This window comes from Anguilla rostrata, chromosome 10 (assembly GCF_018555375.3).
Source record: "Anguilla rostrata isolate EN2019 chromosome 10, ASM1855537v3, whole genome shotgun sequence".
Lineage (NCBI taxonomy): Eukaryota > Metazoa > Chordata > Actinopteri > Anguilliformes > Anguillidae > Anguilla > Anguilla rostrata.
This window is the reverse complement of record NC_057942.1, coordinates 37,146,924-37,168,839: the sequence shown is the minus strand read 5'-3', so window position 1 is coordinate 37,168,839 and position 21,916 is coordinate 37,146,924. Positions and strand designations below refer to the sequence as shown.

The following is a 21,916-nucleotide window of genomic DNA, read 5'->3' as shown; positions in this document are numbered from 1 at the left end:
AAGTATTGTATCTCAGTGAGAGAGTGGCGTTTGATAAACAGGTATTCTAAACTGAAAGGTGGTAAACTATAAATCCCTCTCTGCAGTCGTCCCACTACAATGTGAACATAGAAACAATCCTAGGCACCTGTTTAACACTGTTGCCACTGACTGACTAAGAATCAAGTTGATCCATGTGTCTCAATATAATTTAGTAGCAATGACTTTATGAATTTCTTTGATGACAAAATTATAAAAATCAGGGACAAGATTCATAGTTCTCCTACCACCCCTCCTTTTGGGTCTGCCCTTCCATCCGCTCAACGCATGGATGCAGAATCTTCAGAAGAATCTTCAGAAAGACGGGCGCCCTATCTGAACTCTTTTGCTCTAATAGACCTCATGGAGCTTAATGCCATAGTTAATTCCTCAAAATCTTCTACTTGTTTCCTAGACCCTATCCCTACGAAGCTTTTCAAGGAGCTACTACCAGGAAAAGTTCATTTCAAAACAACTTGGTTCATTTTTGCACTCCAATCATATATTGGAAGTTTTTCAATCTGGTTTCAGATGCTCACAGCACTGAAACAGTCCTGGTCAAAGTACTCAATGACCTACTCCTCGCTTCAGACAATGGCTGCATCTCTGTACTTGTGCTTTTAGACTTAAGTGCAGCATTTGAAACAGTTGATCACCTCATCCTTCTGGATAGACTTGAAAATCTTGTAGGCCTCCGTGGACAGGCACTCTCTTGGTTCAGATCATACCTATCAGACCGATATCAATTTGTGCATTTTAATAATGGTTCCTCTTATCAATCCAGGGTTAGATATGGAGTACCACAAGGATCTGTGCTTGGTCCTTTGCGCTTCGCTCTTTATATGCTCCCCTTGGGACAAGTTATTCGCAAACATGGCATTAATTTCCACTGCTATGCAGATGACACCCAGTTGTATCTATCAGTTAAACCTGATGAAGTTGTCCAGATGTCAAAGATCAAAGCCTGTCTTATAAACATAAAAGAATGGACGACCCAAAACTTCCTCTTGCTAAACTCCGATAAGACCGAGATAATGGTAGTGGGGCCCAAGTCCCTGAGATGCAAACTATCTGACTATATGCTTAACATTGATGGAATTTCCATTACTACAAGTGCTGTAATCAAAGATCTTGGTGTTACCTTTGATCCAGATCTTGCATTTGATATACATATTAAAAAACATCTCTAGGGTTGCTTTTTATCACTTGAGAAATATCTCAAAAATTTGGAAAACACTGTCCTTACATGATGCAGAAAAGCTAGTTCATGCTTTGTTACTTCAAGATTAGATTACTGCAATGCTCTCTGAAATTCCTCTCTGAAAGGGCTCCAGCTAATTCAAAATGCAGCAGCTCCTATTCTCACTAGAACAAGGAGATTTGAGCACAACAGCCTAGTGTTAGCATCGCTTCACTGGTCGCCAGTTAAGTTCCGAATAGACTATAAGATACTACTTCTTACCTTTAAAGCCTTACATGTGCTTGCCCCTTTGTACTTAAATGATTTACTTCTTCCTTATATTCCCTCACAAACACTCCGTTCGCAGGGTGCAGACCTCCTTGTTATTCCTAGAATAGCTAATAGTACCATAGGTGGTAGGGCCTTCTCCTATCGTGCTCCCCTCCTGTGGAACAAGTTTCCTGCCCATGTTTGGGGCACAGACACTATCACCTTATTTAAAGCTAGTCTCAAAACATTTCTTTTTAGTCTCTCCTATATTTGAGGGGCAGGAGTGGGTGGCGGGCATAGCTATAGAGTCTCTGGTGGACTGAGCGGTTAGTGCTGTCACTGGATCATCATTGGTAGTGCTGTGTTAGGCTGAACCGGTCATGGTCTGGTGATGACTGTCTCAAGCCTGCCCTCATGGCTGCGTTGGCCCCTGCCTCTGTTTCCCTTAGCTATGCTGCTATAGACTTATTCTACCGGGGTTTTCCTTACTGCACGCAGGCACCTCTGACTCTTCTGCTCTGCTTGCTATTCTACCTTTTGAACCCCCTAACAATGTTTTTTTTCCCCCTCGTTTTCCTCGGCTCTGGGCACCTGCCCGGAGCTCTAGCCAAAGTTTGCTGAACAAACAAATGATCTCGAGAAATACAAAAACAATGCAAAGTGCAGAATAGCTACAAAACCTGTTCATACAATGCACAGAAATGAAAACGCCACCACTGTATTCGATTTGGCATGGAGGAGAGGCCAGAAATGCAGTTTGGCAACTACACTTAGTTTCGTTTTACGCAGCTAACTGCCGTGAGGTGACACGAAATCGCAAGTTAAAAATATCTACACAATAATTGTTATAGTTAATACTAATGACTTTTGACCGACCGAATATAGCCTAATAATTCCGTTATCAGTCGGCTTTACATCAGGTACCCGATTAATACTGCTAAACCCAACGCCAAACCAAGCACTTGACTTGAGGAAACTTCACATTTGGAACGCGATGACCATCGTACCGTACACGTACAGGTGGTCTACTTATTAGTGCTGAGTCTTTCGAATGCCCATCACAATTACCAACCTATAATGTTGTTTGGGGAGGCTCTGGGTATTCGCAGAGGCAGCCTTGTGTGGCTCTACATCAGGCGCGCGCATGTGCATGCCTCGCCTCCCACCAGGGGCCGGCGTTAAAGACGGGAATGACCGCTCCCACTCTATAGCCTATATATAATTGCGATGCGGTTCCTGCCGTTCGCCGCCAGTATGACAAGCAACAACGAAACCGTCTCCGATATTGCCCGAGTATATCGAGGGACCTTCGTCCATTCGACCCAAAATGCTGCGGTGGAAATTCTCGAAGATACGATTCTAGGAGTCGATACAGAGGGAAGGGTAAGATTATATTTCTAAAGCCAAGATCAGTGTCATTGCCATACAACTAAAATCGACAATCCCCTATAACCTTTATCTTACAAATATGAATGATTGCACATGCCAAAACGATATAAATATAAATGAGTTAGCCAAATATATATTTTATTATACTTTTATTGTTTGCTTGTATTTTTTTTGAGAAGATCTTAGTTCCAAAATTAATCCAGAAATGTTCCAAAATAATATTTTTGGTTTTACTTTTAAGAAACTGTCATCAAGAAAATATTTCTAATAGAAAATGTAGAAATAGGTGTTTGTATAAATAGGTGAAACCCTCGCTGCGTGGCAGCTGGTTGCCTGTAGGCTAATTTATACCCAGCTAGGTATAATTTACTAGCAATATTTCTCGGAAGGAGAGGTTTGCAGAATAGTCGACGTTCGTCGAGAGAGCGAACTATACTAGCAACTCGAACAAAAATTCAGCCAAAGAAAACCTTGTTTTGCAATTGCAGAATGTTAAATATATTGTGAATTAAAATATTTTAACTCTCAGAAATAGAATACCAGCGTCTGCCTCCATTCTGAACTGTTCCAATTGTGCCTTCAAATCAGGTTACTATAGGGGAAACGGACTGTTCAGGTATCCTGTTTAAGCCTATCTACGATACACACAGAAATATATATGATAATAATAAAATGTTACACATCCCGGTTATGTCAACAGGTTCCACTATAACAGATGCAGCAAAATTGTATTACTTAGTTCAACTTAACTGGCCAGCTTAACTGAGTTACGTGGGACCAGTTTAGTTACGTAAGTGCAGCATTTCACTTTCTGAGTGTACTGCAAATAGTAATATTTGACATGTTATATAATTTTACCCGCAAGGTGATGGATATTTTACATGCAAAGTCGTGCAACAGCAACGTGATTTAAGATTTAAGTCTTTCCTGATCACATCCATGAACTAATCTTTCTCAGACAGAGCATATGAGTACATGATGGATTTTTATTGCATTTATTGTCCATTTTAAAATGCAACGTGATTGGCTGTTAATGTGTTTCGACTTTTTTAGTGATCGGCTACATAGATAGGGATGAACAAAAAAGCGAAGCAGCCACATGAACACAACAAAAAAGGGCATAATAGATTTCATTGGGGGAAATTCTTCTAGCGGTAGACCTGTACAAATCTGACAATGCTGTTTGACCAGGTCATACTCAATTTTAACCAGCGTACGGCCAGCCTGAGCATGTTGGTTGACCAGCTCATGCACACCTGCTTTACCGAGATGGTTGATCAGTTTTTAAACTGGTTATAGTTGGATTTTATGACAGGGAGTAAAAGGATGATAGGATGTTTCTCTGCAGTGTACGAAAGTAGCCGATTATTGTTATGTTTCATATGCTCTTTAGTGCGCGCCTGGCGAGTAAAATTTGAGCAACGGTTGCACAATGCACATGCGATTCTACGATTCCTTATGTAACGTTAAAGGCGTGTCTTCTTTAAAAATCGGAAATATATTTTGTTGGGCGGGGAGAGGGGATGGGGACCACGGACATGTATTTTACAAGACAAATAAAATTAATTAAATCTCTCGCCTAACCTAATTGAGGAGAACCGGCTACATCTGGCTATGTATATAATCTATAGTTATATTTCTTGCTGGCCAGTTCAGACCTTCGGCAATATGCAGGCCTATACTTGAGCATACTTGCTGACTTTTTCAAAGCGATTTTGGGATTTACTGCCTGGCCCTGCCAACATTAGCGCTGATGTTCTTGTGCCACTCCTCTTGCAGATTGCCTTCATTGGTGCAGCGGCAGAAGTGGCCAAACTCGCAGAGACCTGGGGGTTTCGAATATCAGACGTGAGACACCTGGGACCTCGGTGAGTGCTTTGGCTGGCCACTATGCGGAAAGTCTCCTTCTTCATCTTCCTCAGCCATTATTGGATACCTATCTCTTCTTTGGACAGGTGTCTAAACTTTAACTTTGCTCTTCTCTGCAGGGTGCTAAACATGTACCTGATTAGGAAGGGGGGCCAAGGTCCTGTCCCAAATGTCTAATCTCTCACGTAGGGAGATTGTTGTATCCCTGGCTTCTGAGCTTCTGAGTGGAAAGGGAGGGGCAGGGTGAAGTGGGCGGGGTGTTTGTGTGTCATTTGTTGTTTGTTGTCATATGCTCTTAAATGTTTCATTATTCTGACCCACTGATTTCCAGACCAGTGTGGAGGGTCTTGTGATGGAGTGTGGTCTTGTTTTTGTTGCAGGTTCTTCATGCCGGGCCTGGTGGACACTCACATTCACGCCTCTCAGTACAGCTACACGGGCACCGCCTTGGACCTGCCTCTCCTGAAGTGGCTCGAGACCTACACCTTTCCCACGGAGGTCAATTACAAAGACCTTGACTTTGCCCAGGATGTCTACACCAAAGTCGTGGTGAGCCAGGGTTGCCAGATTGGGCCGATACACAACGACCGCATCGCAATGATGTCATTATATGGGGGAAGCCCTAATTACCAGCAACTGTTCCTTGGGAAAAAGCATTCCCATAGCGACAGCTCAGTTTGACTGTTATGGTTGCTACCTACTTACCTACTTACATCTCGGTAAAGAGAAACTATGACCTTTCCAGTAGTAAATGAGTAACCAAATTCCAGTTGTACATACACTCATAAAACCTGATAGCCTTATTAGGGTGGTAGGTACCTTTCACCTGACCCGTCAGTGGCACGTCAGAAATGACTTATGTAAGGATGATTTGCTTGCCATGTAAAGGGGAACTTTCTTTTCTGTCCAGTTAGTCTTCTGTCTAGAACAAGGCCTGCTGGTTGGTTAACTTTTAACAGACACCCCTCCCCCAACTTTTTTAACCTGCAACCCTTTATGCACGTCTCTCCAGACCTCTTTATCAGTGATTATTTTTTAACAGTCTAAATAATCTTTGATTTCATCCTTGAATCCCACTGTTCGGGTGAAGCTTACCTCAGCCAGTGACTTGAAAGGCAACATTTGTCACATTCAAACATAACTAGCTCAGAAGTAGAAAGTGTCCTCTTAAGCCCCAGTCTGAGACAGCATAGTAACAATTTTTAAAGTGGAATTGTTGCCAAGGTCAAGAGCAAAGCAACTTGGCTTGTTTGATTTGATAGTCTTCTGAGTATTTAAGCGAAACAAGCTGAGTCTGAGCATTCAATGCTGTCAATCTATGTAAAAACGCTATGTGTGTGGTCCTTTTAAAATATTTTAGACTAATGTGTGATCCAGGAAAATGACTAGGGACTTGGTGAAACCTTACATAATGCGTCCCCCCCCCCCACCACCACCAACAGACATCTGTTAGCAAAAGAGAAAAAAAGTTTGAACAATGTCCTGGGCAGGTTTCTTAGTTAGTGGTCTGTCTGGTCACCGCGGGTTTGGATTTCAGGTGATCAGGAAAGGACGGGTTGTGTTTCAGCCAGGAAAGTCTGGGGAGTGGCTTTGTTTTATTTTGAACTTTACCGCAGTATTGTGGAATAGCCAGAGAGGCACACCGAAGGCACCGCTGCGGTCAGGCAGGCAGACGCGTTCAAACTGCAGAGAAGCTATTAGCCAGATACCTTTTTGGTAGCTGGAGGCACGCCGGTTCCTGACGTGTGATCGCGCGGTTTTTTCGTATTTCAGAAACGAACTCTGAGGAACGGCACCACCACCGCCTGTTACTTCGCCACCATCTACACGGATTCCTCCCTGTTGCTAGGAGAAATCGCAGGTAGGCAAAGCACACCGCTACTGTCCGTGCCGTTGACGTGGCCCCCGCACCGCTCGCCTCCCACCGCTCAGAGGAAGTCGATTGGCCGAGGAGATGGCGTAACGTCGGCAACCCCTGGAGTTGCATAAGAGCCGAGCCACACAGACACACCCCACCCTATGAGTGATCGCAGTGGTTTTTCTGTCTGTGTGTTGGGGGGGAGGGGGGGGGGCTCTGGAATGGAGCTACCTCTTTTTTTTTCACTGTGCACCTGGGAGACTAATGCTGAGCCGGGGGGGAAACGTTTCTCTCAGAGTCTTCTCACGCTTCTGGGGCTCATCTCCTCATACACACTGAAATATGTATGCCTGTGTGTATGCGTGTATGTGTGTGTGTGTGTGTGTGTGTGTGTGTGAATGCATGTATGTGTGTGTATGTATGTATGTATGTATGTGTGTGTATGTATGTATGTATGCATGCATGTATGTGTATGTATGTATGCGTGTATGTATGTATGTGTGTGTATGCATGTATGTATGTATGTGTGTACAGACGGGTGACAAATGAAAGGAAAAATCTGAATAAATGGAGAAACATAACAAATGCAGATGCTTCCATACAGGTGTTATGCTGTGGGGGGCATTTTCCTGGCCTGGTTTTTGAAAAAACAGAAAAGAATTTGCAACTGTTTTGTTGGTCCTTATGTCTACTGAAGCTCAGCACTTTCTGAGGCTAATGAGGAGGCCTGTAAATCTCCTGTTTGTGTGTCACTCCCTCGTCTTCCTTTTCAGACAAGTATGGACAGCGCGCCCTGGTGGGGAAAGTGTGCATGGACGCAAACAACGCCGTGCCACTGTACAAGGAGACGGTGGACCATTCTACCAAGGAGACCAATCGGTGAGACTGGAACTCAGGTTCCCATGGTGCCCTGCACTGAAGGATGTGGTCTTGGTCATTTGAAGACTACGTTTATTGCATCATTAACATGGCACTTACACTTAAATCAATCAGCAGTACAATCGGTTAGGCATGCTAGCGCTTTGCTTTACCCAGGTTTCACACTTCTCTTTGAATAAATTCAGTTAAATTCATGTTGTTACCATGTACAGAGACGAACATGACGAGGTGGCCATTAGGATTGTTATCCTTTGAAATTACAAAGATATTGCAGCATCGTGTAAAACTCTTTTGTTTTGTGATTGGCAGGTTCATTGGTGAGCTTTTAAAAAGAAAGGTAAGCCATCTCAATTGGTCAGTGCAAACCCCAGATAATCCAGCCATGAATCTCAAGACAGACAAACAGACAGAGAGAGAGAGAGAGAGAGAACCATACAGAAACTAAGAACAGGGGGATTGATTACTGGTATGTTTTATGTTAAAGGTTCACAAGCTCTTCAATATGGAAACTTGAAAAGTAACTGTCTTGACATTTGTGCGTTGTTGAAAATCTAATAAGCAAATTTGAGGGAAAAAAAGGTTCACAAGCTCAGGGTCAATGATTTACTGAAAGCCAGTGCGTATGTTCAGCAGCTGCCTCACACATCGTAATGGGGTCAGTATTTACGCATTCTTCCGCTTAAACATCAGCTCGCTGTCTGAAGAAAAGCCAGCCCGGCCCTTTAAGTGGCCATAGCCTGTGTTTCCACCAGGTGACAGCTGCACACGTGTTTAAGGGGAAGCAGATGATGAGGTAAGCAGGTACGTGTTTTTTCCAGTATGCCCTGGTGAGGCCGATCGTGACTCCCCGCTTCGCCCTCTCCTGCACCCCCCCGCTGCTCAGCCACCTGGGGGAGATCGCCAAGAACAACGACCTGCACATACAGGTGAGCTCACCTGTGCGCTGTGTACATCTCTGGTAGCTTCCGCGCACTTAGCGGGTGTGATTTTAACAGGGTCCGTCTACACATAACAACCTATGATATGTGGGAATGGTGTTGTTGCAGTATTGGTGTACGAGCCACATTTTCTTGTGGTAAATGGTAAATGGACTGCATTTATATAGCGCTTTTATCCAAAGCGCTTTACAGTTGATGCCTTTCATTCACCAGAGCATTTTAGGGATTAGGTGTCTTGCTCAGGGACGCTTTGACACGCCCAGGGCGGGGATTGAACCCGGCGAACCCTCCGACTGCTAGACAACCGTTCTGACCTCCTGAGCTATGTCGCCCCTTGTAACAATAAGGGCCATTTTAATGAGCTGGACGGTGAACTGTTTCTTTAGATTTCGCTGTGAACAGAACTCTTTTTATGCCGCGTCTTGCCCCGTCTCCCCAACTCTTCTGGATCCAGAAACAGGCACGTTGAACAATATCTGTGAACGCTTTGTTCCTCTGGTGCACAGCCAGTGGCATTTTCCCGCCAATTTTAATTTAAGTAAAGCTTTGCTACATGTTGTATCAAGTCTGATACACCAGAGAAATTTTTTTTTTAATTTGAACATATGCCAACAAAAATGTCAATCTGCTGCAAATAATTTAAAGATAGATCCCAATTTATATTTCTCTCCCCCCAGAGTCACATCAGCGAGAATAAGGAGGAGGTGGCCCTGGTGAAGAAGCAGTTCTCCGACTCAGAGTCCTACGCTGAGGTCTACCACAAGCACAACCTCCTAACTGACAAGGTACTTGAGTGCCTTACATCGCACTTAGGCCACACCCACACTGACGCCAGCCACTCCCATCTGAGCACCATCGGCCTGCTTTAAACACATGCCTGAAACTCTTCAGATGGTGGTGAAATCTAATCTGCAGATCCCCAAGAATTCTCAAATGGTTTTCTCAAAGTAAATACATACGAATAATTTTCTAAAAACAAACATCTATATTTTAATCAGTATTCAGGACAAAACTGTATGATTGTAGGTTTTGGTTAGATGAGTGGTTCATCGACAAGTCCTGAGGGATCTGTTGTGGTGCTTCCTATTTATACCAGTATCTAAAAATCTCAAGTATTTAAAAAAAAATGCATTTGATTCAGTCCACGTCGTTCCATTTGCCCTTACAGTAAATGTATTTTTTTCGTTACGGTCAATGAAAGAATACTTGGTTCCAAAAGCGGATGAACTGGTAGATCTGCAAGGCAGTGGCAGAAGATCTAAGTGATCTAAGAACTCAAGTACTTGACAGTGGCTGATGTGATGTCAGAGACAGCTGACTGCACGGTCAGTTATTTTGATTTGTGGCTGAAGGAAAGCTTTTTTTCTTGTTCTGTGTAACAGCTTGGCGTTTATTTAGCACGTTGTCTAGCACGTGCCCTCTGGTGGAGGTCTGTGGTAGTGCTGTTGCTGATGTTAAAGATGACACCTCAGTAATGTTGGTGTTTGGTCAGACTGCATAAAAAGGAGTTCAGCAAAAATAATCTTTGATGATACAAAAAAAACGTATTTTAATGTTTTTAAGAGCCATTGTCGCTGAAGATATCCATCCGTCCATCCATTTTCTAACCGCTTTTGCTCCCCCCTTACTTGAAGATAAAGACATTTAACATTTAAAAGCAATCCATAGAGTTAGTAGTAGCAATGAGGGCAACAATAACTCACAGGCAGCGAAGATGAAGATGATGATGATGACAACGATGCAGATGATGGTGATGATGAAGATTAAGATGGTCTTGAGGATGGTGATGATGGTGATTAAGAGAATGGTGATGAAGAGGATTGCGATTATGATGATGATGATGATGATGATGGTGGTGGTGATTTTGCAGACAGTGATGGCTCATGGCTGCTACCTCACCGATTCTGAGCTGGAGCTGTTTAGGGAAACGGGAACTGCCATCTCGCACTGTCCCAACTCCAACATCTCGTGAGTACAGTGCCCCTCCGTCGGCTGTCTGTCTCTCTGTCTGCTGCATGAGGGCATAGCTCATGTCCGCCTGTCCTTCTCTTGTCGCTGGGTGTCTGACCAGGCTGTGCAGTGGAATGCTGGACGTACGCAGGGTCCTGAAACACAAGGTGAAGCTGGGACTGGGCACAGGTAGGACCCTGCGCTGCAGAGTCCACGCATCTTGTTTAAAATGACAGCTGATTGAAAAGAAGTGAGATTTATTGTGGTCCTCCAGGCCTGGAGTAAAACCTGTGAGAGAGTTTATACTGTCCTTCTCCACACAGACGTCGCTGGCGGGTATTCTCCCTCCATGCTAGACGCCATCAGACGGGCGGTGGACACCTCCAAAGTCCTGAACATCCAGGACGCTGAACACAAGACACTCACCTTTGAGGAGGTGTTCAGACTGGCCACACTGGGGGGAAGCGAAGGTAAGACTATATGAAAAGCAGAGCGAACATGTACACACACACACACACATACACGCTCACACACACACACACACACGCACACACACACACAGACACACACACACACACACATACACGCTCACACACACACACACCGCACACACACACACACACACACTCACAAACATACACGTCACACACACAACACAGCACACACACACACCACACACACACATACACGCTCACACACCACACACACGCACACACACAGACACACACCCACACACACACACATACACGCTCACACACACACACACACGCACACACACATACACGCTCACACACACACACACACACACACACACACACAAAACAGACACACCGCTCACACACACACACATCACACACACTCACACACAACACGTCACACACACACAACCATACACACTCACACACACATACACGCTCACACACACACACACACATACCGCTCACACACACACACACGCACCCACACACAGACACACACAACACGACACACGCACACACGCTCACACACACACACACACACAACACACACTCAACACACACACACACACACACTCATGCACACACAACGACACACTACACACACACACACACAGCACACACACACACACACAACACACACACACACACACTCACACACACACACACACACGCACACACCAAACACACACACACCACACACACACACAGACACACACTCAAACACACACACACCCATCATGCACACACTCAAACGCACAAACACACTCACGCACACACACACACACACATACACTCAAACGCACACACACAGACACACACACACTCACGCACACACACACACATCCATGCACTCACACACACGACACGCACACACACACACTCACGCATGCATACACACACACGCATGCATACTAGCTTGTGTAGTAGGAAACCTAGTAGGTGAAAACCTTAAAGCTCCTGAAACTTGGAATGAGCAAAGTACAACATTTGCTTTATAGGTTTCTGTGTATCTGTCTGCATGCATGTGCATGTGCATATATAAATGCATATTTTGAATATGCTTGTGCACAGAGGCATTTTCTGTGTAATATCCTAGCCTGGTTGGCCACACACTTGGGCCAGTGCGTAAGTGATCATTAGACTGACCTGCACTTGACACATTGTGCAATGACCTCGCTATCTCTGCTGAAATCAAATCTGATTGGCTGACTGCGGTGGCCTCCCCAGCCCTCTCTCTCCAGGAGCGAACCGGGAACTTCCAGGTGGGGAAAGACTTTGATGCGCTGCTGATTAACCCCTTGGTTCCTGACAGTCCGTTTGACATGTTCCCCAATGAGAGCACTAAGGTGAGTCTTTGCTCGCTCTGTAGACTTGGCTGCATGGTGCTTTGCTGTGAGTTGCATATGGCCTGTATTACATAGAGAGGAACTATGTTTGTCTGGGCAGATGCCTGTATGTAAAAGATAACTGGGTTTATTGTGTTTATGCTGTGTGTATGTGTGCTTATGGGTTTGTGTGTGCATGCATGTGTACGTCTGGGTGTGTGTGTATGCCTGTATGTGTACTTGTGTGTGTTATTCTGACATTTATTGAAGACACATTCTGTTCTCACATTGTTTAGGGGGTTCTGGAGAAGTTCCTGAATTTGGGTAAGTAAACTGTAGAAGAAACTTTTTTTTTTCTAGAAGTTTTTAGAATTTTGAAAAATCGTGATAAAAAAAACTACTCTTCAAAGGGTTAAACAAAATTACGTCAACATTACGGCACCCTCCCCCATATCTGCAGGTGACGACCGGAACATTGAAGAGGTGTACGTCGCTGGCAGAAAAGTGATCCCATTTCAGGAGTGAGAGTAGCTACCAGACCCCGATAACCACGCGCCTTAACCGCATTAACCGTTTTTTATCCGTCTGCTTACTAGTTTTACTATCTATACATATACAGTGTATATTGTTGTACTTTTTAAATATTGTGTAGCCCATTGAAATCAGGGCATTTGCTTTGACTGGACCAAAGCTTTTGCACATCTTGTCTGCCCTGGCTTTGCTGTGGTTACCCTGTCGTAGCTCAGGGTGATGTCATAATCGAAGGCCGGGCTGACAGGGGAAAGAGTGTGCCTTTTCTCTTCAGCTATACAGCATGCTCAGGAGAACAGAAATGTATTCCCAGACTCGTTGGGTTAATTGCAGTGTGATTAGCTGGAGTCTGAACCTCAGGTTTAAATCCCTAGACAACTGAACTGCATTACAACTGGAACAGCTTATTTAATAATAGATATGGATAGCTGTTCCAGTTGTAATGCAGTTCCGTGATGAGATTAAACCCTATGAGGTTTAAACTCCTAGACAACTGAACTACTTTACATTTCAGTGACCTATTATTTTTGTAGACGTTTAACATATTTACCATGCATTCTGAAGGAAATTTTTTTTTACTAATAACGCTCACTGTGACAATGTAACTGAAAATATACTAATTTTATCAAATACGTATTGAGCTTGCTACCTTATTGTTGTAAGTTGGAACCAGTGTTTATCTGAATGTACAAGTTAATCATTCAAGTACAGAATAAAGTAAGCTAGAAACAGTGCACTTTTTGACCACATCCAAATGAAACACTGCTGCTCAAAGGGAACTACTAACATGGGAATCTAATAAAATACCTGTGAATATTTTATTGTGTGACACATTTTTTTTTGCATGCTTACTGGTATACGCCTGATGGCTTTTGTTTCCTTTGATTTAGTCTGCCTACATCTCAAATACATTGTAAATAACTGATTTCATTACTGTATTTATTTGCATAGTTTTGTACCCTGTCCCGTATTCAAATAGGGCCTACGAACCCAACATCAGCCTTCTTACTGTAGATTTGAAGCCGGAATCCCAACCTGTGCAATGTGGTGTCTTCTACTGTGTGAACTGTATCTGTGCCACAGCCTACTGCAGGACTGACAAACCCCAGTTAGGCATGAAAGATTAATATTTTTGTCATCCAGGTGTCCGCATTCTACCATGGTTCGCCGGTTAGACATGTCCTCATCATGATGTACACGTTGGGCACAGACATCTGGATGTACCAGAATTAAAAGTGTGCCTATGTCCGTTTTAAGTTACAGGCTACAGTGATAATTATAAGTAGAACTGAATATTAATTTGTGATAGTTGAGTTTTGGGTGGTCAGAAGGTGTCACTGTCTTGTCATTTTATATTAGCCTATTCTGAATAGTCTTTACTTCCCTTTTCTCCCCTCTTTTTCTCCTTTTTTCCCCCTCACCATATCAAGGACTATGGGTCGGGGTGTCTGAACAGCTTCAGCTACAGCCTTATGGATTATTTGTCAACTTTAAAGTAATTGTACAGTAATATAGTTGTCATCCAATCGGGGGGGGGGGGGGGGCGTTGTGCCAGAAAAAAAGAAGGGATCCCCCAGTCTCTAGAGTCGCGTCTGTGAGCCGGTCATGACAGCGTTACGCTCGTTATTAGACATCGGAGCCGTGCGTCCCTAGCAGGTGGGGAGCCTTTTTCTTCAAAACCCCTTCTGTCATTTCCAGCTGACAGCTGTCCCAAACAGTCGCGACGAACTCCTTCTTCCGTCTTCCGAAGAGCAGCCACCTTCCAACCTGTAGACCTTCTACGTGGCATGCCCCAGTCAGCTTTCTGCAGGCCAATTTCACATGAAACACTAAATAACCAATGTCAGTTGAAGGAGCGTCAATTTAAATTTCACATTTATTTGCCCCTGTTTTAATGTGGAATGTGCCTGAGATGCACTTGACGGAGCGACACATAATTATCAGGACAGCACATTATTATTATTATTATTATTATTATTATTATTACAAATAGTAATACTCTACAAATTATGTAAAATCGCCGAGCGTTTTTCACTTCACCTCCATACAAAAAATATAGCCTATACATTTAATGGATGTAAATTTGGAGACGCAGACTACACCGTGGAGCCGACGGGTCATGACAAAACAACGACACGAGGGGGAGGTGGTGTTCTTCCTCCCCTCCTTAAAGGCGCAGTTCTCGTTTTATTTTTCTTTGTTTTTTTTAAGATTTCACTTTCCGTGTATGGTTCTATGGTTTTTTTTTTTTTTTTTTGAGATGATGGCTATTTTAGATGTATATAGAAGTTTCTGTTCTGACGACATCCTTTGCAACGGTTTAGGGACATTAGTGGGTTTGTGGTCGACAGCAAGAAAATAAACTTAACGCAATTCCAAAGCCAGTTGATGTACAGCATCAGCATAAAATCTAATATCTGACGCATTTAAAGTTGATGTTGATAGCGTCTTATGTTCTTGAAACTATCCCCCACACACCAACACACGCACGCAGGCACACACACGCACAAATATTTACAATTGATCCTTCCAAACTCTTTAGACAGACTGAAAAACGTTCATGTCAATCATCGTTTTACTCTTCGCTTCCTGTCAAGGGTGCGCTTTTTTTCGTGACATCGTGTGCACGGTCAGTGTGAACAATCGTGTATTGTAACCCGCACGCCCCCGCCTCGAGCCAGCAGGTCTGAGCGGTGGCACGTGAGATTCTCACAGGCTACAGACACCGACGCGCAGTAATTACCGTTCTGCTCTAGCCCCGAGTCTCCGTACAACGCTGCGCGCTCTTCGGCACCCGGGTTCTGGAACACTGATGCCAACACGGAATGATGGAAAAAAAATATCAAGAAATTGGATGCAAGTGTGTGTCAGCAATAGCTTAATATCGGTATCGGTAAACAATCATTATTAACAAAAAGATAAACAGATAAACAGAAGGCATGGACAAAGAGATTAGGCTAAGACCGCTGGCTGGATGTTTCTCCAGTTTGCTGAAGATTTCATCACCCTGGATAAACCTTCCCGATAATATGCTCAGCCCAGAAGCTCAACCAAAATAAACTAATAACAATGATAATAATAACAATAACAGCAATAACAGTTCTGCACTGTGCTATCGCAGTACATGAGCTGTAGAAATTGTGTGAGATGCAAAATCATTGGTCATGTTTGAGACCATGGTCAGTTCACAGCTCGTTGTAACTAATCTCTCTCTCTCTCTCTCCCTCTCTCTCTCTCTCTCTCTCTCTCTCACACACACACACACACAAGGACACACATACAGCACAGCTGGAGAAATTCTGTGTCAAGCAAGCAGCTTAAATCTGAAGTTGGGCACGGAGAGAGAGATATAGAAAAAGTGGAGGAGTCAAGTCCATCAGGCTGGGCTTTTTAATGACTTACAGAACTGCAGGGGGTTCTGGGAAAAGTGGGTGAAATGAAAGCAAACAAAGACTCTGGCACTACCACGGGGAGTGGGGGTTACACTGCATTCTTTCACTGCCAAACATATGGAAAGACAAACCTTACAGTGGTGCCACACACACAAGCACTCGTAGTCTCTTGCATACGCATGTATACAAATTCTCATAATCTCTCTCACACACATAAATGCACATACACTCTCCCTCAGACACACAAATGCACAAACACACACACAACACACTCTTGCCTACTCTGACATATACAGACACACGTACGAACATACACACAAGCATATACAGAAATAAACACACAAAACATACACACCCAAACATACACACACTTTGAAAGAGAGCGCTCAACCTAAAACCAGTGTCCTTATCCATCTTCTTACTGTCCCAATCCCTGTGTGTGTGTATGTGTGTGTGTGTGTGTGAGTGAGAGAGAGAGAGAGAGAAATAGCCAATGTATGAGAGACAAATGTCTGTGTTTGTGTGAGAGAGAAAGAGACTGAAAAGAGAGGGAGTGAAGCAGTAAGAGGGCAAGCCTGTATGTGAACAAGCCAGGCTCTGTACGTGTGAGAGTGTTTGTTTGTGAGACAGAGCAGAGGGAGGATGGGAAGTGGTGAGCACTGAGTGGAGACAGAGAGAAAAATGATGTGTGTGTGTGTGTGTGTGTGTGTGTGTGGTGTGTGTGTGTGTGAGAGAGGAGCGTGAGAGAGCGAGACAGAGAGAGAGGGATGAGTCTGGACCACGTGAGTGGGATGTGGCTGTAGATGCAGGGGGAGGGGCCACAGCAGTGGAGAGGTTTGGGGGGGGGGGGGGTGTGGAGTCGTGCTTCACCCTCTATGGGGCAGAAGTGCTGAGTAAGACAGACGGAGAGGGATTAATGAGGGAGGGGGAGGAGAGAGAAAGCGAGGGAGGGAGAAAGAGAGAGAGAGCCGAAGCCAGACCACACAGAGCTCCAACGCAGAAGTCCTTAGTACTGGCTACCCACTGCTGCAGCCAAGAGAATAATCCCACAAGCCTCTCCAACACAGTACACTCAAAAACATGTACACCCACAATGACTAATCCCACACAACCCTCAAACGCAGTACACTCGAATCCATGTACAACAACAGAGACTAATCCCACACAGCCCTCAAACACAGTACACTCAAATCCACGTACAACCATGGAGACTAATCCCACATACCACCGTTTGGTAATCACAGGTTTTAATTACGCACAAAATCACACATGGCCTAAGAGACTAACCACAAACATTTCTTCTAAAGTGGAATATTCTCATAACCCCTAGATACTAACCCCACAGATCTACCCTACAGTGTTATACAATCAAAACAATACACATCCCAAGAGACTAATCCCGCATTCTTTTGCGTGCACTCACTCACAATACACGAAGCGGCAAAGATTAATCCCCCCGTGCCTGTGTCACGGTGTACTCCGCGGGGCACAGGTCGCGGCCCCATTCGCACGCACGCACACAGACGGATCTCTCTCCTGAGACAAGGCCCAAAGTTCAACTGCTGGTCAGCATAATAACGCTGGCTTCATTTCTGGAGGCGAGCGGGTAATTTGAGTCTTTAATGACGTTACACCTCACACCGACAGCCCAGCTGAGCCGCCGCTCGCGTGTTTCAGAGGAAAGAGGAAAGCACGCTAAACGCGTTAGCCTCCCCCAAAGCAGCGTTCCACGTTTTTAAAAAATTCTCTTTTTGAACGCTGTGCTGTGGTTATGCCGCGTTCAAAGCGTGCTTTAGAGGCAAACCTCACACAAGCTTTATGTAGGGCAACACATTACAAGTTCCCAAGAGTGCCTCCGTTTCCATGGTTTCTCCTGTTTGTGTAGATGCAGTAGGTGGTAGACCCAGCACCTGAAAACCAGTAACCTGACAAGAATGACTGTATTTAATTTACTATAATAATAATAACAATAATAATAATAAGGTATTATTATTATTAAGGTTTGCTTTTATATTGCACTATTAGTGAATTCAAAGCACTTTACATTGAAGGGGGCTCACTTTAACCCTAGCTGCGTGACGCATGGCTGTCATTTTGCACCAGGATGCTAACCACATGTGAGGAAGAGAGAGACCCAGACATAAAACAGGTAAAATAACAACATATAACAGTAAATCCGCAGAGAACACAAAGCAATGATGTAAGAGAAACAAAACTGAATCATACTACAGAAACAGACATTGACATCTTCACGTGACAATACTGTGAATCATCTCGTGTGGCGTGAGACGGTGATCCCTAAAATCAATATTAGCTTGCGCCATAAAAAATCTGGGTTTAGTTCTGACAATATTAGCTTGCATCATAAAACTCTGGCTGTAAAGCCGACATTTTCTCGAATATTTACGAGTGCGCACAAGCTTTGCAATGTCACTTGAAACAGCTCCCTGGGGGCACTCTACTTGGGAGATGACATTTCCTCGCTGATTCTGTGCTGGAATGAACGCTGTGTTGACTTACTCTTTTAATTTAGGGCAGATAAAACGCCTCGCCTCCGTGCTGAGATTAGAATCGCACCTACATTTCAAATTCATAATTACAAGTGAGCGGTAACTGCTGTCGTTTCCTCCGGGCGCAGCGCGTTGTGCTCACCGCGTCTCTAATCACTGTGTTATTGTCGGAGACTGTCAGTTTCGGGCGCCGCGGGTCGAGGGGCGTGATGTGGAGTTGCAGAACCATCAATCGCTCAATTCCAACCCGTTTTTCTGGAGGGAGCAATTATCCCTTTTGTGTCTACGTAGCGATTCTACCCCTGGCGATTCTATCCTTAGTTGGTTACCGCATAGCCTAATTCCAATTTCCGCAGTGCGCCTAAAACTGATATGGATGCTTTAAATTATGTTATTGATTTAATGGCATGCATAATGTGGTGTTTCTTTGGCAGCCATGACTGAGGTGCATGCAGGGTTGCCAGACTGGAGGACGTTTACCCAGGTCAATTTAAATAGCCTGGGTATGTGGGATTTCGAAATAAAAAAGGTTCTGTTGTTCTTATAGAAGCCTGAAAGCTGCTGTAGTCACCAGGCCAACTGCGAAGCGTCGTGCTAGTGAATAGCGCAATAGAAATCGCCAACAAGGACCGATTGACCGATTGACTTTATTTGGTTCGGCGGAGGCGTCGCAGAAAGTGATCCACGGTTTTCACCGAGAGGGCGCGAGGAGACAGAGAGCCTGTGGCTAAATCTGTGACACAAAGTGCTTTCCAAAATCCCCGTAATCTACCGGCGCCGTAAACCCCGCAGGTCACTGTGATCCACCCGACCATTCACAATTAATAATTAACTGGACACGTCATCGCAACGCTGGCACGGTCTACAACCCTATGAGCGCATATTCGGTAAGATTAAGCCTGTCCAATTTAGCAAAGCTTCCTCTACACAAGGATGGGTGGAGAACCCACTGGCTACAGCTCTGGCTAAATGTAGCACCCATGTCCCTCAAAGTCCTGCTAAATACGGTTTAAGTCCAGCTAAATACAGCTCCACTGTCCCATTAAGGTTGACTAAATATGGAAACTGCTATGGTTGATGTGTGTATGTCATTGGCTTTGGCCTTCATTCTGCATGAAAGCCAGTGCCTGGTTTGCAGGTGTGTGTGTGTGTGTGTGTGTGTGTGTGTGTGAAGCACAAGTCCACAGACTCACACACAGTTACAGGAAATGCACCCTCTCACACATATGCTGAATCACACATAGTAAAAGGTACAGTGCTAATTTAACTCTTACAGTGTTAATTCAACTCTTACCAAATTACATTTGGTCCCACTCTGGACAGAGTTAGAGTTGAATTAACACTGGACATTTTCCTGTGCACTAGCAACAGAATGACACACATTTACAAGACACATAGAACACACTCTCACATACATTCCGAACACACACACACACACACACACACACACACACACACACACCTATCAAACAACCAGCTTCTGAGCACAACCCCTGAACAAAATGGCTGTCTGCACTTACAATGCTGCCCCAATCACAGAATCTCTGCCAAGGAGTTTTACCCACAATTCCTCCAAACAGGGGATCAGAAGCTCTTGTTCTAAGCCATCAGGACAAAGACTACTGGCACAATAAACTTCCCAAAAAACAACAGCAGTTTGTTTGCACCACATCTCCAAATCTCTCATGTAGTCACACTATGGAGTACAACTGCACATCACAATACATTGAAACAGGGTTTGAGGGGACACAACACTACAGTACTGTGACAGTAGATTTGAAAAAAATAAAATAAAATAAAAAAAAACCTTCACCCTGTTAAAAAGAACTGATACATTTATTTCAGTAAACAGGTTCTGGTATAAGGCATGAGTGAGGTGGAGTAACCTGTGGTCTGAAAGACAAACAGACTCCATTGATTACCTCAGAGGAGTAAGAAAGGCGGAGAAACGGGTGGCTTGACGGACGGGAGCTGCTCAGACGTGGGTGGAGCTCTTGGGTGCGATCGGTGACCTCAGTCTGACCCCCCCCCCCCACCTCAAACTCCCTCCAGCCAGAGAACTGAACACCATTCATCCTGACAGAACATCTGCCACTGGGGATCTCTGATGATGTCATCCAGCAATATGTGCACACGCACACACATATGGGGGGTGGAGGGGGGGGTTCATCATGGTGTCCAGATGCTGTCCCGTACGGGAGGTGCAGGGAACAAGTATAGACAGCTGACTCCTGTCTACGTATGCATGTGCTCTTCTTGAGCTCGGGAACAAATGATCCCAAAACGCCTCCCAATTTGAAAAGGAAGAAGAAGAACTGGAGTTTTCTTTTTGGATTTTTGAGACAAAAAAAAACACACAAAATGGACACCAGTGGAAGCAGCACCGTGCTCCATGGCTATAGCGTCAGGAATGTAGTATCATTTTACTACAGTATTTATTAATTTGCCAAATGCATTCCTCAAGTAAAGTTGTAAATACTTTGCTGAATTAAAAAAAATCTTATTGAACACAGCACAAAGGCTATCACCAAACCAGTCCAAGCAAGGAGCTTTACAGACGTGTAAGCTCTTTTAAAGATCAGACTTGGAAAAAGCCATTCAGCAGGCACGTGTGGCTGTCAGCTTCTGCGACCACGAGGAGACAGAGAACAGAACTCAGAAGGTTAATGCAGTCTGGATCACTCTCACACACACACACACACACACACAAGCGTGATTCACAGATGCGTCACCACGCCAGACACCGTGACTGTTCAAAAGGCACGGACAGCATTCAGGAGCCTTTCAGAGGGCGAGCTTACAGGAACAAAACGTCTGTGTTCGGGGAGGGGGGCCACAGCCGTCCCTGCACCTGTCACGACGGGTGGCGTGTGGGAGGGGAAGCCGGGGGTGGGGGGTCTGCGTGGTCTAGCCTCTTTGTGAATGGAAGAGGGAATGGAGGCAGAATTCAGCAGGTGTGTCAGCAAACAGACACCACCAAACTGGGGCCACTATTGTAAAGTGCCCTGCTGGAATGAGGAGGTGGGGGTCAGATTTCCCCCAAACGGGACACCTGTCCTTGGTAACTGGGAGCAAGGACGGGGGCCGAGTTGAGGCCTTTGCCGGGACAGAATGGAGGAGGTACAGCAAAGGTGTGAAAACTGAGAGAATCATACGTGAGCTTAAGTAACACCTTCTGGGCAAGCGATCACAATTATGCAACGGCTGCCATGACTCAATGTCTACCACATTAACAGCAATCGCCAAAACAGAGAGGGGTGATGGGATGGGACCAGTCTTCCACTCACTAGACTACCGTCCCCTGGGGCCTTGAACCAACAACATTCTG

General features: G+C 44.6%; 1 protein-coding gene across 1 annotated transcript; it reads left to right on the top strand.

The window, feature by feature from the left end:
* Positions 1 to 2,697: 2,697 nt before the first annotated feature.
* gda (guanine deaminase) lies at positions 2,698 to 13,505 on the top strand. Its single transcript, XM_064296859.1, has 14 exons — positions 2,698 to 2,851; positions 4,637 to 4,725; positions 5,107 to 5,275; positions 6,500 to 6,587; positions 7,358 to 7,463; positions 7,773 to 7,800; positions 8,282 to 8,389; positions 9,079 to 9,186; positions 10,272 to 10,369; positions 10,473 to 10,540; positions 10,675 to 10,821; positions 12,058 to 12,176; positions 12,452 to 12,479; positions 12,616 to 13,505. Exons 1-14 carry the CDS (start codon positions 2,723 to 2,725, stop codon positions 12,678 to 12,680), a joined length of 1,350 nt encoding a protein of 449 aa, XP_064152929.1. The 5' UTR covers positions 2,698 to 2,722; the 3' UTR covers positions 12,681 to 13,505.
* The last annotated feature ends 8,411 nt before the right edge of the window (positions 13,506 to 21,916 follow it).

Coding starts and splice junctions, on each gene's coding strand:
- gda (XM_064296859.1), top strand. CDS start 2,723: ATGACAAGCAACAACGAAACCGTCTCCGATATTGCCCGAGTATATCGA. Junction 5,276..6,499: donor ATGTCTACACCAAAGTCGTG/GTGAGCCAGGGT, acceptor TTCGTATTTCAG/AAACGAACTCTGAGGAACGG. Junction 12,177..12,451: donor TCCCCAATGAGAGCACTAAG/GTGAGTCTTTGC, acceptor CACATTGTTTAG/GGGGTTCTGGAGAAGTTCCT.